This window comes from Larus michahellis, chromosome 17 (genome assembly GCF_964199755.1).
Source record: "Larus michahellis chromosome 17, bLarMic1.1, whole genome shotgun sequence".
Taxonomy (NCBI): domain Eukaryota; kingdom Metazoa; phylum Chordata; class Aves; order Charadriiformes; family Laridae; genus Larus; species Larus michahellis.
The window spans coordinates 4449471-4463755 of NC_133912.1; the positions used below are offsets into that span (position 1 = coordinate 4449471).

The window sequence follows — 14285 nt, forward strand, 5'->3', positions numbered from 1 at the left end:
ACAAGGATATGTGTATGGAATTTTGATCCAAGTTTCCTTTTTTCCCCAATTGTGGTTTTCTTAACAAGTACACTTCAGTTATAAGTAAACATTTTTGAGTTTCAAAATGTTTTGGGTGTTTTTTTTTCCCCACAAAACCAAAGAATATCAATGAAAAGACCAGAGTTTCACACAGCATTTCTTTTCATGCTCTGTTAATAGTGCCTTGGAAAGAACAAATAGGAGGAGGAGTGGTGCAACCGTTGTTTTTGTTCTACTTTTGAAGTATTTACTGTTGATAGCTCTTTTTCTAGTGGTCTGTGGAATCTTCTGGAAGTCCAGTGCTATCTGGAGTAGCTGTGAAGTCCCCTCACGTTCCCTGAGACTGCTGATAGGAGTGGTCAAGTGCAGGGTCACTTAATTTCGAATTTGGAGAAGGGTCATAGGGCTGTTGTTTTTTCTTCGGTTGCTTTGACTTATGCCTCTTTTCACAGAAAATGACAAGGCCCTTTTCAACATTCAGTGTAAAGTTCAGCTTCTCTTGGAGAGCATCAAACGCTGCTGCGGCTGTGAGAAGGAAGGTATGGTTGAGTTCCCTGAAGAGGAACCTGTTTGGTTTATGTTTGTGTGGCTCCGAGTTCTGAAATGAGCTGTGTGGTTTCTGCTGATTCTGTCTTCCAGTGTGAAACTGTCGTCAAGCGTCCCAGTTTGTTAGCAAAGCCAGATTAATGTTCCTGACGGTGTTGGTTGCAGTTACTGACGCTGCCCTTGGCTGTGCTCATTATCTGGTTGATCCTTGCCTCTTATACATACACAGATAGGTACAATGCTTTTAAATGCTGGTAGAAGACAAGATCCAATGAAAATGTCCATCTGAAGAAAATATCCAAGGAGGATATTGACTACAGTCTTCGAATACAGTCATGTTAACTAAGCCTATCAAGTTGCCGCTGATGAATATAAACATAATGGCTATCCGTTGAATTCTCCTAGATCATACCAAGTGCAGTGTATTACAAGCAAGCTTATTCCACAGCAAAAGAGGTTTTTGCTGAGTTCTATGACCTAGTTTTTGCCTTGACAAAAAACATATGCATCGGTGTAACTTGGCTGACTGGCCGCTAGGATGAGAGGCAGATAATTGAGATGGTCCTGAATCATAGTACTCCACTAAAATGCACCCAGACTTTGGGCTTTTTATCAGATGTGGATTACCTTTGCATAGCTGAGACATGTCTTGAGTTTAATTGCCATAGTTCTTAATAGCTTCCTGCCCTTGAACCCTGACCTAGACTTCTGTGTGTTGCAGGTGAAATTGAATTGGCAGATGAGAATGGCCAGGTGAAGAATTTGCTCCAGAACCAGGATCACTACGCATCGCAGCTCCTGAGTGAGAGAGAGTTTTATGTGGTACTCAAAGTCACACGTATGTGAGTTTGTAAATCTCTGTATTAGAGATGCTTTTATTTTCCTTTGTAGCTGAAGAAATACCCCCACACAGGTGAAGGCTGAAAGTTAAAGGGGATTTTCATTCTGTATTCTCAGCTTGAGCCTCTGTGCATCCTTAGCTTCACTCAGAGACAATAGGACCTAATGATGTTGAAATTAAGGCTGCTTTTGAAAACGGTGTAGTGGAAGTCTGGATTGTGTGTGACAGAGATTTCCTGATAGTCCCAGTTCTACCTGCAGCAAACGTCCTTTCGCAAATTTCTGGTTTTAACACTGTGCTTTTATTCCTCACAGGACATGAAGGTTCCCAAGAAGCTGTTTTTACACCACTGCTGAAAGATCACAGCATTGTCACTCCAAAGTTCCTGGGTAAGTAACCTGAAGTAGATGTTTCTATAACCTTCTTCTCAAACATGAGAGGAGAGAATACCATCAGTTGTGCTCCTAGGGTAGGAATAAAAGCCTGAAGTAAAGGAGGAGGTTTTAAATTTATAGTCAAAATGGGAAGTCTTTCTTTCCATAACTAAAAAACTAAAACTAACTTATTTCTTGTAAGAAGAAAATGCTTGTTAACATCTTTGCATTTTGCATGAAGTACTGGATTCATAGATGACATGGTGCATACCGTGGAACTACAAGAATTACATTTGCTCTTCTCTTATCAGCTCCTTTTTCTCTTCTCTCTGCAGCTAAATTGGGGAAGAGGGAAGATCCGAAAGTGTCACCTACCAGAGTGAAATCCAGAAAATACAGCAAACAAGCAATCTTGCCTTTGGAAGTTCCATCCACAGAAGGTGAGCCCCTGACCTGGATGAAACGAATGCTTAAACTTTCTTTAGGTCCCCAACACCTATCCATGAGTGTGTTGTGTTTCTATCGCAGGTAAAAAGAGTCATTCACCACAGGGCACCAAGAATAAAACTGTGGCTTCTCCTTCCAAAGAAACTGGGAAACTAATCATGGCAAATGAGAGTTGCTTGGGTACTGAGTTTTGGAGGCAATCGTTATGCTTGTTGGTTTATTCCTTGATGAAACACACGATTTGTTGGTTTTTTTCCCAGAAGCCTGAAATAGTAAATACCTCATTTCTATGAGAAAATAATAGTGTCACTGAGCTAGTTCATGAGTGAATCAGTCTGAAGCCAGGTATGTGTTAAATAACTTTGCTAAATGAAGCCTTGATCCTTGCAGACACTGGACTTGTATGGTGAATCACAGAAATTGTCAGGACAAGCTGCAGCCCCAGGTTGGTTCATCTTTCACAGAATCATAGAATCTTCAGAGTTGGAAGGGACCTCTAGAGATCATCTAGTCCAAGTCCTCTGCTAAAGCAGGATTGCCTAGAGCACATTACTCAGGGCTGCATCCAGGCGAGTCTTGAAAATCTCCAGAGAAGGGGACTCCACAACGTCCCTGGGCAGCCTGTTCCAGTGCTCTGTCACCCTCACTGTAAAGAAGTTTTTCCGTGTATTTGAACGGAACTTCCTATGTTCTAACTTGTGCCTGTTGCCCCTCGTCCTGTCACTGGGAACCAATGAAAAGAGTCTGGCACCATCCTCCTTCAGCCCACCCTTTAGATACTTGTATGCCATAATAAGGTCTCCCCTCAGCCTTCTCTTCTCCAGGCTAAAGAGTCCCAGCTCTCTCAGCCGTTCCTCATAAGGGAGATGCTCCAGTCCCTCAATCATCCTAGTTGCCCTACGCTGGACTCGCTCCAGTAGTTCCCCGTCCCTCTTGAACTGGGGAGCCCAAAACTGGATGCACTATTCCGGTTGTGGCCTCACCAGTGCAGAGTAGAGGGGGAGAATGACCTCCTTCGACCTACTGGCCACACTCTTCCCTATGCAGCCCAGGATTCCATTGGCCTTTTTGGCAATAAGGGCACATTGTTGGCTCATGGATAATTTACTGTCTACTAGGAACCCCAGATCCTTCTCCTCAGAACTACTTCCCAGCAGGTCCACCCCTAACCTATACTGGTGCTTAGCATTCTTCCTCCCCAGGTGGAGGACCTTGCACTTGCTTTTGTTGAACCTCATTAGATTCTTCTCTGCCCGGCTCTCCAGCCTGTCCAGGTCACGCTGGATGGCAGCACGGCCCTCCGGAGTGTCAGCCACCCCTCCCAGTTTGATATCATCAGCGAACTTGCTGAGGATACACTCTGTCCCATCATCCAAGTCATTGAAATCTTTAACCCAGTAGTTTTATTTTTGGAATTGCTGAAGTATTCAACTAACACGTCCTTAGTACTTTCATCTCAACTTTTACCTGGCCAACTTCTATAAATAACTTCATAACTCCTTAGGCGGGTCATATCTCCGTGGGATGGACTCTGTCCCATCTTTCACGTACCTATTGAATCAGCAGTCCTGCTGGTTTTGTGTGCTAAGTACTTGTACATATGCAGCACAATGAGAAACATATTAAAACTGCATATAAAGTTTTAGATAATCTTGTAAAAGATACAGATGAACCTTTCTTCTTCAAGGTTCCTCTTAAACAACAAAAAAGGCTGTAAAACATAATCAGTGAGAACATGACTTTTCTCTATACAACACCCAGCGGTATATTGATCTCAGAGAACTCACGAACAATTTTGAAGTTGGAACACTTGGTTTTATGCAACTCTTTTGTTGCTGAAAATATTTTGAATTAAACAAAAAGATCTCCAAAATGTGTTTTCTAACAGTGGCCCGCAAATAAGACAGAGGGCTGTTGGGACTTTCCAGTAAGATATACCCTATATGCTAGTGATGTAGGGACAGTGTACAGTGAAATCCACCTGTGTCTGTTTATGTGAGAACTGCATGACAGTCTTGGATGTATTTAGCTGTTCATGTCGTGAGAAAGTAGTATTCATATTTTCTACAAGGAACCGATGCTCAGGAGATCTCAGTCACCCAGCAGTTCAAATTCCAACTCCGGGCTTTGGAAGTAAAAGCAGCAACTAATTTCTGTTAAATTAAAGGAGGAAATCTGTGGTTATGGAGACACTGTATTCCTCTGCTTCAAATGCATTCAGTATAACACCTGTTCTGTGTGTGTGTCATTTGTTCTGACATATTTTAATGCATACTTGGAATCCAGCAGGTAGCATCTCTTCTCTGTGAGATTTGCAGAAGTACTAAGACACATAATACTTTGATGGTACAGGAACAGTCACCATAGATCATGTTAGTGACTTGCTGCGTTGTTGACTGCAGCTGCAAAAGGCATGAAGCAATGGAGCTGCAAAATGAGATTGTGCTGATACTGGGGAAGTACAGAAGTAGTGTCTGCTTTGGATTTGTGGGGATGTAAAATTTGTTGGGACGTGGCAATCTCCCCCTCACCCATCTGTCAGCCGATGTAAGTTCTGCCAAATCAAAGCCCAAAATAGCAGAAAATACGCAGTTCTCTGTGAGAAGTCTGCTGCAGTCCATCGCTCCTACACCTTTGAGCAATAAAGCAAAGAATTCCATATATTTTGTAGTTCCAAAACCATGCAAAGTGTACACCTGTGGTATTCTTATTGGGAGAAAAACTGCTAATAAGCCTATTTCTTGGAGTATATTTGCTAAGCCAAACATAGATAAAGTGAAGAATGTGGCATTAAAAAAGCTGGTGGTTTCCAGGTGCCCAGCTCTTATTAAACTCTACTGGAGAGCCGTTGTGCGTAGGTCTGAAAGGTTGGCCTTTGTAAACAGTGCCAGGGGAGGTACTAGCTGATAACTGGGTTGTGGTCAACAAGGAAGTCAACATGGTGTGTAGGTTGAGGGCCTCTTGTAACATTGGATGTTGAGGCCAGTTGCTCTTTGGCAGCCATAAGAAACAGTGTTTTCAAAAGCAGCTTGCCTGAAGCACCAAGCTCTTTAGGATCCACAAACTGAGCTATACTGCAATGTTAGAAGGCAGGAAGGGAGAATTACCACAGTCCTACATGTAGATCCTGGGCTAACAGCTTTTTGGAAAAGGGCCAGATAATGAATATGCTCACAAATGATACCAGGGGAGAGATCAGAGAAAAAAGTGGATATTCGTGGTTTGGTTTTACATTATACCACTACTGCAGAAGTTAGAAATTGGAACTATAAACAGACGTGGTCCTCTCTTACTACGTGCTGCTGTGAAGTTGGATTTACTCCACTTAGATGAAATTTCAATATATTTTGCTATAGATGACGTCAGGACGTGTGGGGTTTTTTTTGGTCTTGTCAGAGAAGCAAGAGTTAATTTTTTCTTTTCTATTGAAAGAAGTGTTGTATAGTAGCTAAACAGTCCTTGAACTCTCTCCTGGAGAAATAATTTTAAATTTTAAGATATGAATGTTCTTGCATCCGTAGTAAGTCCATCAGCGAATGTCCCCCATCAATGATTTACCACCCTAAGGAGTTTTGCTGTAGTGCGTTTACCTGGACTTTGTAGGTCAGCAGTAACTAAGAACGAGGAAGACTTCGTAGTGTTATAAATCCTTTGCTTACCTTGGCTTCTCCACCCTCTCTTAGCAAACTGCAGTTCCAAAACCTATAGCTAAGCTCAGAAAGGAAGTATTTGTGCAGCAGAATTACTTCCCTCAGGTTTTATTATTTTGTGGGTTTTTTTCTTCCCACCACATTCACCTTCTGGACTGGGAGGAAATTTGAGACCAGGTTGTGTAGATCCTGGACTCAAGGAGAAACTCACCTTGTGGAAGAGTTCAATCTCGTCAAGAAGCAAGCTGGATCCAGCTGCAATCTGAACAGGAGGCTGTGCAGCCAAGCGGCTACTTCCCCTTCGAGTTACTGTTCATACTTCGTTGGGTGGTGCTGAGGGGCAGCGGGGGGCAGTTCTCGTGCACCCCAGTTGACCTGCCCTGGTGTGTGTAAATGCTTGTAAAGCAAGCTCAGTTAGCTGGGAACTGGGAGGAGATTTGTCTTGGGAACATTCCGTCTGTTCAGGATGTAATGAACTTTCCTCTAAAGTAGCTCATACCTGGCTATTCCAGACAGAAATGTAGAGTAATTCAAGCCTAATCTAGCAGAGCTGACTTGAACGCTCTGGGAATTTAAAGGAAAATTCATTCCAGCCACAATGAAGAAACTCGTTCTAGCCAGGGCTCTGCTGCTCCCAGGCTGGCAAAGGAGTGGAGAGAGTTAAGACAGAGAAAGCCCTACGCATTTCCCAGAGTGACTGACCCAGACACCTGAAATGAAATAGCAATACAACAGCATTGTGCTTCTGACCTCACATGCAGACTTGCGATCTTTGTGATTTGTTGCTGTGTACTTCTTGGCCTAGTTTGCCATTGCTTTGGCTCTTGCCTGTGTTCATGTCTGCATAGTCTTGTCCTTGTCTTTCTTGTCTTGGTAAGACACTACTTACAAACTGAAATTCTCCTCTCATGAACCAGCCTTTTCTTTTTTCTTTGAGAAAGGAGAAGGCTACAGGGAACTGGTGCTGGAGGCATCTTTAAAATCAAAAATAGCTGTATGTGTATTTTTCTTCCTCTTTCTGTCACATAACCGTAATGCTTCTGCATGGCTGCTTCTTCCTCCCAGCCCTCCCTGCAGGCAGGTAGCAGAACCAAGCTCAAAATCAGATGCAAAGCGTTGCTGTGAGTGGTATCTGAACTTTAACTCTCCCCCTTCCCCGACTCTCTGGCAGCACTTTTGCCCCCAGGAGAGATAAAGGTAGCTTCTTCAGGCTATTGGGCTTTCTGCTTTGGGGAAATTCCCTACTCTTTGTCTTGTGGATCTTATCTACTCTGTTACTCAATGTACTCTGGGTTTTTTTTGTGCAGAACTTGTGATACACAGCTGGGCTGTTTCACATAGTGCATCCATTCAGCACACCTTTGCATTCCTCTCTCTGTCCATCTTTCTCCTGGTCTTTATTGCTACCATGTCTCTGCTCTGTGCGTTTCTACACTCTGTTTAGGATTCACAGATCAGGACTGTTCCAGTTTAAATGGACACTCTTTGATTTGCAGACCACTCGGACTGCCATTGAGATTTTGACTTAATGCCTGGGAAACAGACCTAGAGATCAGGTGAGATATGCCAGGAATTCTACCAGAAGTACATTTACTCACATGATAAATGATACTGCTTATGGGATTTTCATCAGCAGTGAACCATTCAGAGAAGTTACAGAAGGATAACTCAGTTCTCTACTTACTTTCTTTAATTTTCTTCCATCTCCCCGCAGTTCATGTTACTTACCATGTGTTTGTGTCTCTCTCCTTTGTCCTATATTTTCCTAATTCTGTTCTGCTTTTCAGCTTCTTATCGCAGTTATCTTAGCTTCTGAGTGATGGCTTTCTGGTGTTTAATATTTGTGAATCCTTAGCATTAGTTCCGTGTGATAAAACTGATGTTCCATATTCTCTCCCTAAGCCTCTGATTGTAATACAGGAGGCAGATAGTTAAGTGTCACAGACTTACCTGAGCCATTTTGCTTCATTTACTTCCCTGCTTAGTGCACAGAGTCTTCATGTGTGCCAGCTGCAGCCGTGAAGGATTCTTCCATGCTGCTGGAACTTCACCTCTGCTGACTCAGCCAGCGTGACAGGGAGGGACCAGAGAGATGTCGGGGCCTGGGGCAGCAGTGGTACATGGAGGTGAGAGGATGTGCTGGTACCAGCAGAGAAGAGAGAGCGCAATCTGTCTGCGCCTGAGGTCTCTCCTCCTTCCCTGCTGGTACCAGCGCATTCTCCGTACTCCGGTTCAGGCTGGTGCCAGCGTTTTCCTTTTTTTTTTTTTTTTTTTTTTTCCACAAAAAATAATTTGGTTTTCTACATAGTTAAAACACCAGCTCTTACAGCTGAGGGGCACCTGTTAGTGGGAGTCTTTTCAAAGGCATGGCTTTGAGCTGTGTCCCCATTCTGTCCCCATCACAGAGAGGCCAGAAGGGACAGTTACAGGGGAGTCTTTGAGTATGCTGTTGACCAGTGTGTCATTGAGACCAGCCTGCCTCACGTAATGCAGACTTAACAGAAGGCCAATGTATCTAGGGAAAAGAGGAGCTAAGTAAGAGATTCTTGAAGAAAAGAGAGAAGTTTCTTATCTAGAAAATTAATTATCGTTTGGAAAGTTATTTTCCTTTCAGCAAGGGACTATTGTAGGTGTTCAGATGTTTTCACAAAGATAGATGATGGTGTGTTTTCTTCCTATTCAGTCACTTGTGTAGCAGCCTGATCCTGTAAATCCTTTTTTTCAAGACAGACAAGTAGGTATTGTACTCAAGCAAGATTTTCGAAACTCTGCTGTGCCATTTTTTTGCCACCAAACTGCTTATCCGTGGCAGATCTTCACAGTTTTCAGGTACCTTCTTGAATTCACAAAATAGAGTACAGTAATGCTTCATGTGAGGCCAAGCAGAGGTCCTAGAGTGATGTGGCCATTAAAGCTTTAGTGCTACCTGTGAAAGAAAATAGGAATACTTCCTGAGTATGTAAAGCAAACTGATGCACTGGTCTAAAGGCCAGCAGCAGAGGTTGTTGCTGCACTGTAGGAAGCAAAGTGTGTGGGTATCAGCTGCTCTGTTGGAAAGCCCGCTGTGGGATGGTGAAGCAGTCTTTCAGGGCTTCAGACCTGGCAAAGTGTGATGGCAGAGGAATTTCTGCTTAAGAGGCTGGGCTTATACAAAACAATGTGGTTTTTCTTGTAGTTTCTCAGTTGCATAGCCCCAAAAGTCGTCTCTTTTCCAGTTTTACGAGAGTGGTGGCTGAAGAAGTATGGAGACTATGTAGGGCTCGAACACTGGGACAGAACAGAAGCGCTGAATGACCTGAAGAATTCATAGGCTGGAAAAATAAATAACGCAATGCAATCATTTCCAATATTTTTATGATCAGGATACTTTCAGGTTAGGATATTTCTTGCCTGCTGACAGTAGGTGACTCGTAGATTACCTTTTGCTTTTCCCATTGAAATTACAATGAGATTGGGCCAAATGGTTATTAATCTAACAGTGGGGTTCCACTACAGTGTCCAAAAGGGCCAGTCGCAGACTCTTGGAGGGAAATTTGGAGGAACAGAGACTTAGCAATATTTGAGTTGTGTGCAAAGCTTCAAGGCCATGCTATTTGTATTGTAGTTGTTATAAAAATCACTATTCATGTTTAAAAAAGGATCGGTTAAGTTGAGCAGACCTCAGGTACCATGACAGCATATGGGTTTTTAAACTAGCAGGGGAGTGATTTTATGGTTGTCAAACCCACTTAATTCAGTAGAGAAATCTGTTACTGTTTTTACTGGTTTTTATCTTTTCTGCCTATTTTACACCTAACTACGTGTTTCTTGTCCTGAAGAATATTTATCACGTTTGTCTTAGAAGCTCTTGGGAACAGAGAAAAGCTTCTACTTAATGGCTGTAAGCCGTGCAGGTGCGCGTACTCTGGTTTTGTGCTTGCAGCGCATGGAGTTCGACACATCCCCCGCAGAATTAGGGGCTGCATTTGTTTATTGCCCATCTCTGCAGCACGTGCCACACCTTGCTGCCTCCTCCCGCTGATTGGGAACGGGCTTCGGCGTCCCGTTCCCTTCTTCTAGGAAGTTCTTTGTTCACACTGGATATAAAAATCTGTCTTTGTTCAGTTAACCTGGGAAATTCAGGAGTACAAATATGGAAATGTACCCGTTCCAAAGCATATTTATTTAGCAAAAGACGTTACAGAGAAAGGTGCCGGCCGGGGTGGCCGTGGGGGGCGCAGGGCAGCCCACCCTCAGGAGCAGCCCCGCTCCCCCTCGTTTGCGGGCATTGGGCACAGCTGTGTGGGGCTGTTGTCCAGGCACCTGCCGTGTCCCTGGACAGACTCACTCGTGCTGTAACTCTGAGCAGGCAAGGAGTATTTGTCCGCGCTGCTGAAATTGTGCTTTTTGGGTCGTGGTTGTGGTAAGTCCTGAGGCAGAAACTGGGGGGCTTGGGGGGGGGACGGGTGGCAGAGCCTCCTGTGGTGAGGGGAGGCTGCGCTTCACCTCAGTAGGAGACCGGGGAGGCCTGCAGTTCATCCCAGCTTGGGGCCCGTATTTTTCTGCCTACACATGAATTCAGGGAAAAATGGCGGGCAAGTTGTCTTTACCCATGACTAATGCCAGCCATGGGCAGCCACGAGCCACCTGGGGTCGGGATATTTTTCTTGGAAAAGCTGTGGCTTTGCCAGGCTCCGCCATGGCTCGCTGAGGCGCAGACACCCTCAGGCTCAGCTCCTGGAGGTGAGGTACCTTGCTGTTCTTAAACTTTTAATAGTTACGATTTTAAGCTCGCTTTCATAGAAATCTTGCTGCAGGTCTTGTTATCAGTCTGTTTTTCAAGGAAAAGAGCAATGCTTTTTCTCATTTGTTTTGGATTTTTGCTTGAAATATTTATGAAACGCAGGACAGACGGAATTAGTCTTACAGTCTTTTCAGAAAGAATCATTGCCTGTTGCAATTCGTTTTCAGATTAAAGTGGCATTTATTGAAAAACAGTGGTGTTTCAGAGTAGGTTGTTAAATAAAAGACATAGTTCTAGACTTGTTTGGGGGTTTTGTTGCTTTGCTATGTGGTGTACTAGAAAATTCATGTTCATCCTTAAATCCAGCCTACTGTGTTGCTCTGACTGGGCTACTGGGCATTCTTTCTGCTTGAAAATCCTAGCAAAACACTACAAGGGTTTAGCAGCAGCAAACCAGCTAAAGTTGATGCCGTTTGAGCTTTGTTTCCTAAATAACATGCTTAGTAATGTGAGCATTTAAATGATGCCAAATGAGCTTTGAAGATAGCATCTCGCAGGTAACAAATGGTAACTCCTGTTGCTGCGGTGGTTACGATTAGTCTGGAAAATCTGCTAGGTAGATGCGCGCTGCGGATGAGTCCCTTTGCATTTAGCATTTCTGTGTTTATTTGGTTTTCATTTACGGCCTCAAGTTTTGTGCCTTGAAATTAAAACTCTTCTTTCAGCTTAAAAAATAAGCCTCACTTCACAATGTGGAGTTGAAAGAAACTCAGTTACGGTCTGAGCAAGAAATTGCGTGTCATTATGAATGCAAACTAGTTCGTGCTTTCTGGTGCTGTTACTTGGAATTAGATGGTTTGAGTGATTATAGGGTGTGCAGTGCTGCCAGAAAATATCTGCTCCCAGGGGTTCTTTCACACTGGTGGGTCTGGACTAGTTTTTCAGTCATTGCAAAATAATGTTTTGGAAAAAGTTCACGAACTAACCTGGTTAAAGCGGGTGTAATCAGGCATTACTTAGGAGGCGGTGGTTTTCCTCTGTGAAAATCTCTAGTATCAGAAGAAATTAATACAGCCAGCTTAACAAAGTCTAGAGTTTTTGTCAGAGGATGGGGCTGGAACAAATCATTGGGGTCTGTGTAAATCAGGATGCCCTAGATTGTGTAATGCTAAAGAAATCTCTGAGACTGTGTCAAGGCCAAAGAGTTGGCACCATAATCATACTCTGTAAGCTCAATATTGTCTCTCTCCTTATAGCTTATGTATGTGTTAATGTTAAATTACTTTGCTGCGTCACAGACTTGCAGTAAGGCTGTTGAGAATTTGTTACTCTTACGAGTAGCCACCCTAGAGTTCTTTGTATGGGGGTGCACCAGCAGTGATCTTCTGAATTACAAGAATAAATGGACTGTGAGTTGGGTGTGTTTTTCTAGCATTGTTGTGATCGTTTCTGTTTTCAGTAAGTGTTGACACTGTAGTGAGAACAGCAGTTGCCTGCAAATGTTTGCAGGAGAAGATTAATTTCTGTGTTTTCCTTCCTTTTCTAGTGGAGATAAAGGTGGGCCAGCAGTGTCATGGTGTCTGCTGAAGAGGTTCCTTGCAGTAGAGGCGGTGCTGCTGGAAAAGGTAATGAGAACAATTTTCACTGTATAATTTGGCTACAGTTTTTGTTTCAAAACGTGAACCCTGCCGATAAGTTAATGACAGTGAAGACGCTCTCCAGCTCACAGGAATACAAGTCTTCACTGTATCCTTCCGGTCTTCACTGAAATCTTAACATCCCAAGCTCTCTCAAACAGTTATTTAGCTCTTGCATCATACTATGTGGTTGAAAATGTAATACTGAGAATTCCTAGTTGTTAATCATTTTGAGAGGGGTTGAGTATCCTACTTGAGGTATACAAGTATCCTACTTGAGGAAAAGGACCTGGGGGTGTTGGTCAACAGCCAGCTGAATATGAGCCGGCAGTGTGCCCGGGTGGCCAAGAAGGCCAACAGCATCCTGGCTTATATCAGAAATAGGTTGGCCAGCAGGACTGGGGCAGCAACAGTCCCTCTGTACTCAGCACTGGTGAGGACCCACCTCGAAGCTGGTGAGTGGGTCTGGAGTGCAAGCCTTATGAGGAGCAGCTGAGGGAACTGGGGTTGTTCAGCCTGGAGGAGGCTGAGGGGTAGACTTTCTCACTCTCTACAACTACCTGAAAGGAGGTTGTAGCAAGGTGGGGGTTGGTCTTGTCTCCCAAGTAACAAGTGATAGGATGAGAGGAGATGCCCTCAAGTGCCACCAGGGGAGGTTTAGATTGGATAATAGGAAACAATTCTTCACTGAAAGGGTTTTCAAGCATTGGAACAGGCTGCCCACGGAAATGGTGGAGTCACCATCCCCAGAGGTATTTAAAAGACATGTAGATGCAGCACTTAGGCACGTGGTTTAGTGGTGGTTTTGGCAGTGCTAGTTTAACAGTTGGACTTGATAATCTTAAAGGTCTTTTTCAACCTAGATGATTCTATGAGGTCTACAAACATGATTTACAGGGAAGGGAATGTGCCCTACATATAGTCGTCACTGAAAAGTCTACATGCTGTGCTTAGATATTACATGTGTCTCTTCCAAAATCAGTTCTGTATTTGAGCATAAGGGAAAATTTAGACTTGCCACACATAAGAACTTTAGCTCTTACACACTTATGGTAGAAGGTAGGTATTATTATTTGTTACCATCTTGAAGCTTGACTAACCCCAAGATAAATTGCTCATAACTCTCACTTGTTCAAAATCTGTGCGTTAGGAAGTCTAATATAAAATCACACTGTCTAACTGTAGTATGAAGTCTTGTTATCAATAAATTTTTGAGCAATATGCTAACATGGCCAAGGGACAGACCTCATGATGGAGAAACTTGTACAGTTTGCCTGCCTACATAGCTTTTTGCTTACTGGATTGCACAGCAGGTTTTGCCATCCTTAAATTCTCCCTTTCTCCTTTGCAGCAGAGTAGCACTTTGCCTTAAGCCAGCTCTCCCTTCTCATCTTGTTTGCCTCTTGACCAGAATGCAGGAATTTTCTAGCAACGTAGCAGGTGAAAGGGGAAAAGTGTTCAGGTTTTTTGAAGGTGGGAGGGGGAGATAGTGAGAGCTAGTTTAAACTAGACAAAACTCTGCGAAGACGCTGTTGTTAAAAGAAGGAAAAGGAGGTAAAGGAAAGCTGTGAAGTTCAGCGTAATCAGTAGGGACAGCGTAATCAGTAGGGACATCTGACCTGTCTAGTCTGGCTGAGGCTGGAGCAAGAAAGCATGGTTTTGTGTTAAGGAAAGATTTCTCAGTTTACGAGCTAGTAAATTAACTCTTGACGTGCTTGCAACATAGTTGTAGGCAGAAAAGAAACAGTCTGCTTGAAGGTATGTTAACTTACAGTTCAAAATGTGCTTCTCTTCTTTGCATATCTTTGAGTTATTGCTACTCACTTGACTGAGGGAGAGCAATGTTTATTCCTGTTGAGGCTGCAGAACTGACTAAGGGAATTTACAAGTAAGAACTGAGCGTAAGAATTGCATTTTTTTTTTTTTTTTTTTAGTATTTAGCACAGGAGTATTTCTCTTGGTCCATGGCTGTTGTTCCTACATGTTTCCTTCCCCCTCAAATGATTATAATAATAATAATGGTACGCATGTAGTAGTAAGAAACCT

General features: G+C 43.3%; 1 protein-coding gene across 1 annotated transcript in view; it reads left to right on the forward strand.

Annotated features, from left to right (window-relative positions):
• The first annotated feature begins 374 nt into the window (after positions 1 to 374).
• C17HXorf65 (chromosome 17 CXorf65 homolog) overlaps positions 375 to 14285 on the forward strand; it is a 54966-nt gene continuing 41055 nt past the window's right edge. Inside the window, exons 1-5 of the mRNA XM_074561371.1 lie at positions 375 to 560; positions 1289 to 1405; positions 1723 to 1797; positions 2118 to 2222; positions 12149 to 12227. Coding sequence (XP_074417472.1) covers positions 458 to 560; positions 1289 to 1405; positions 1723 to 1797; positions 2118 to 2222; positions 12149 to 12189 — 441 coding nt within the window. The 5' untranslated portion in view covers positions 375 to 457 and the 3' untranslated portion in view covers positions 12190 to 12227. The remainder of the gene's footprint in view (positions 561 to 1288; positions 1406 to 1722; positions 1798 to 2117; positions 2223 to 12148; positions 12228 to 14285) is intronic.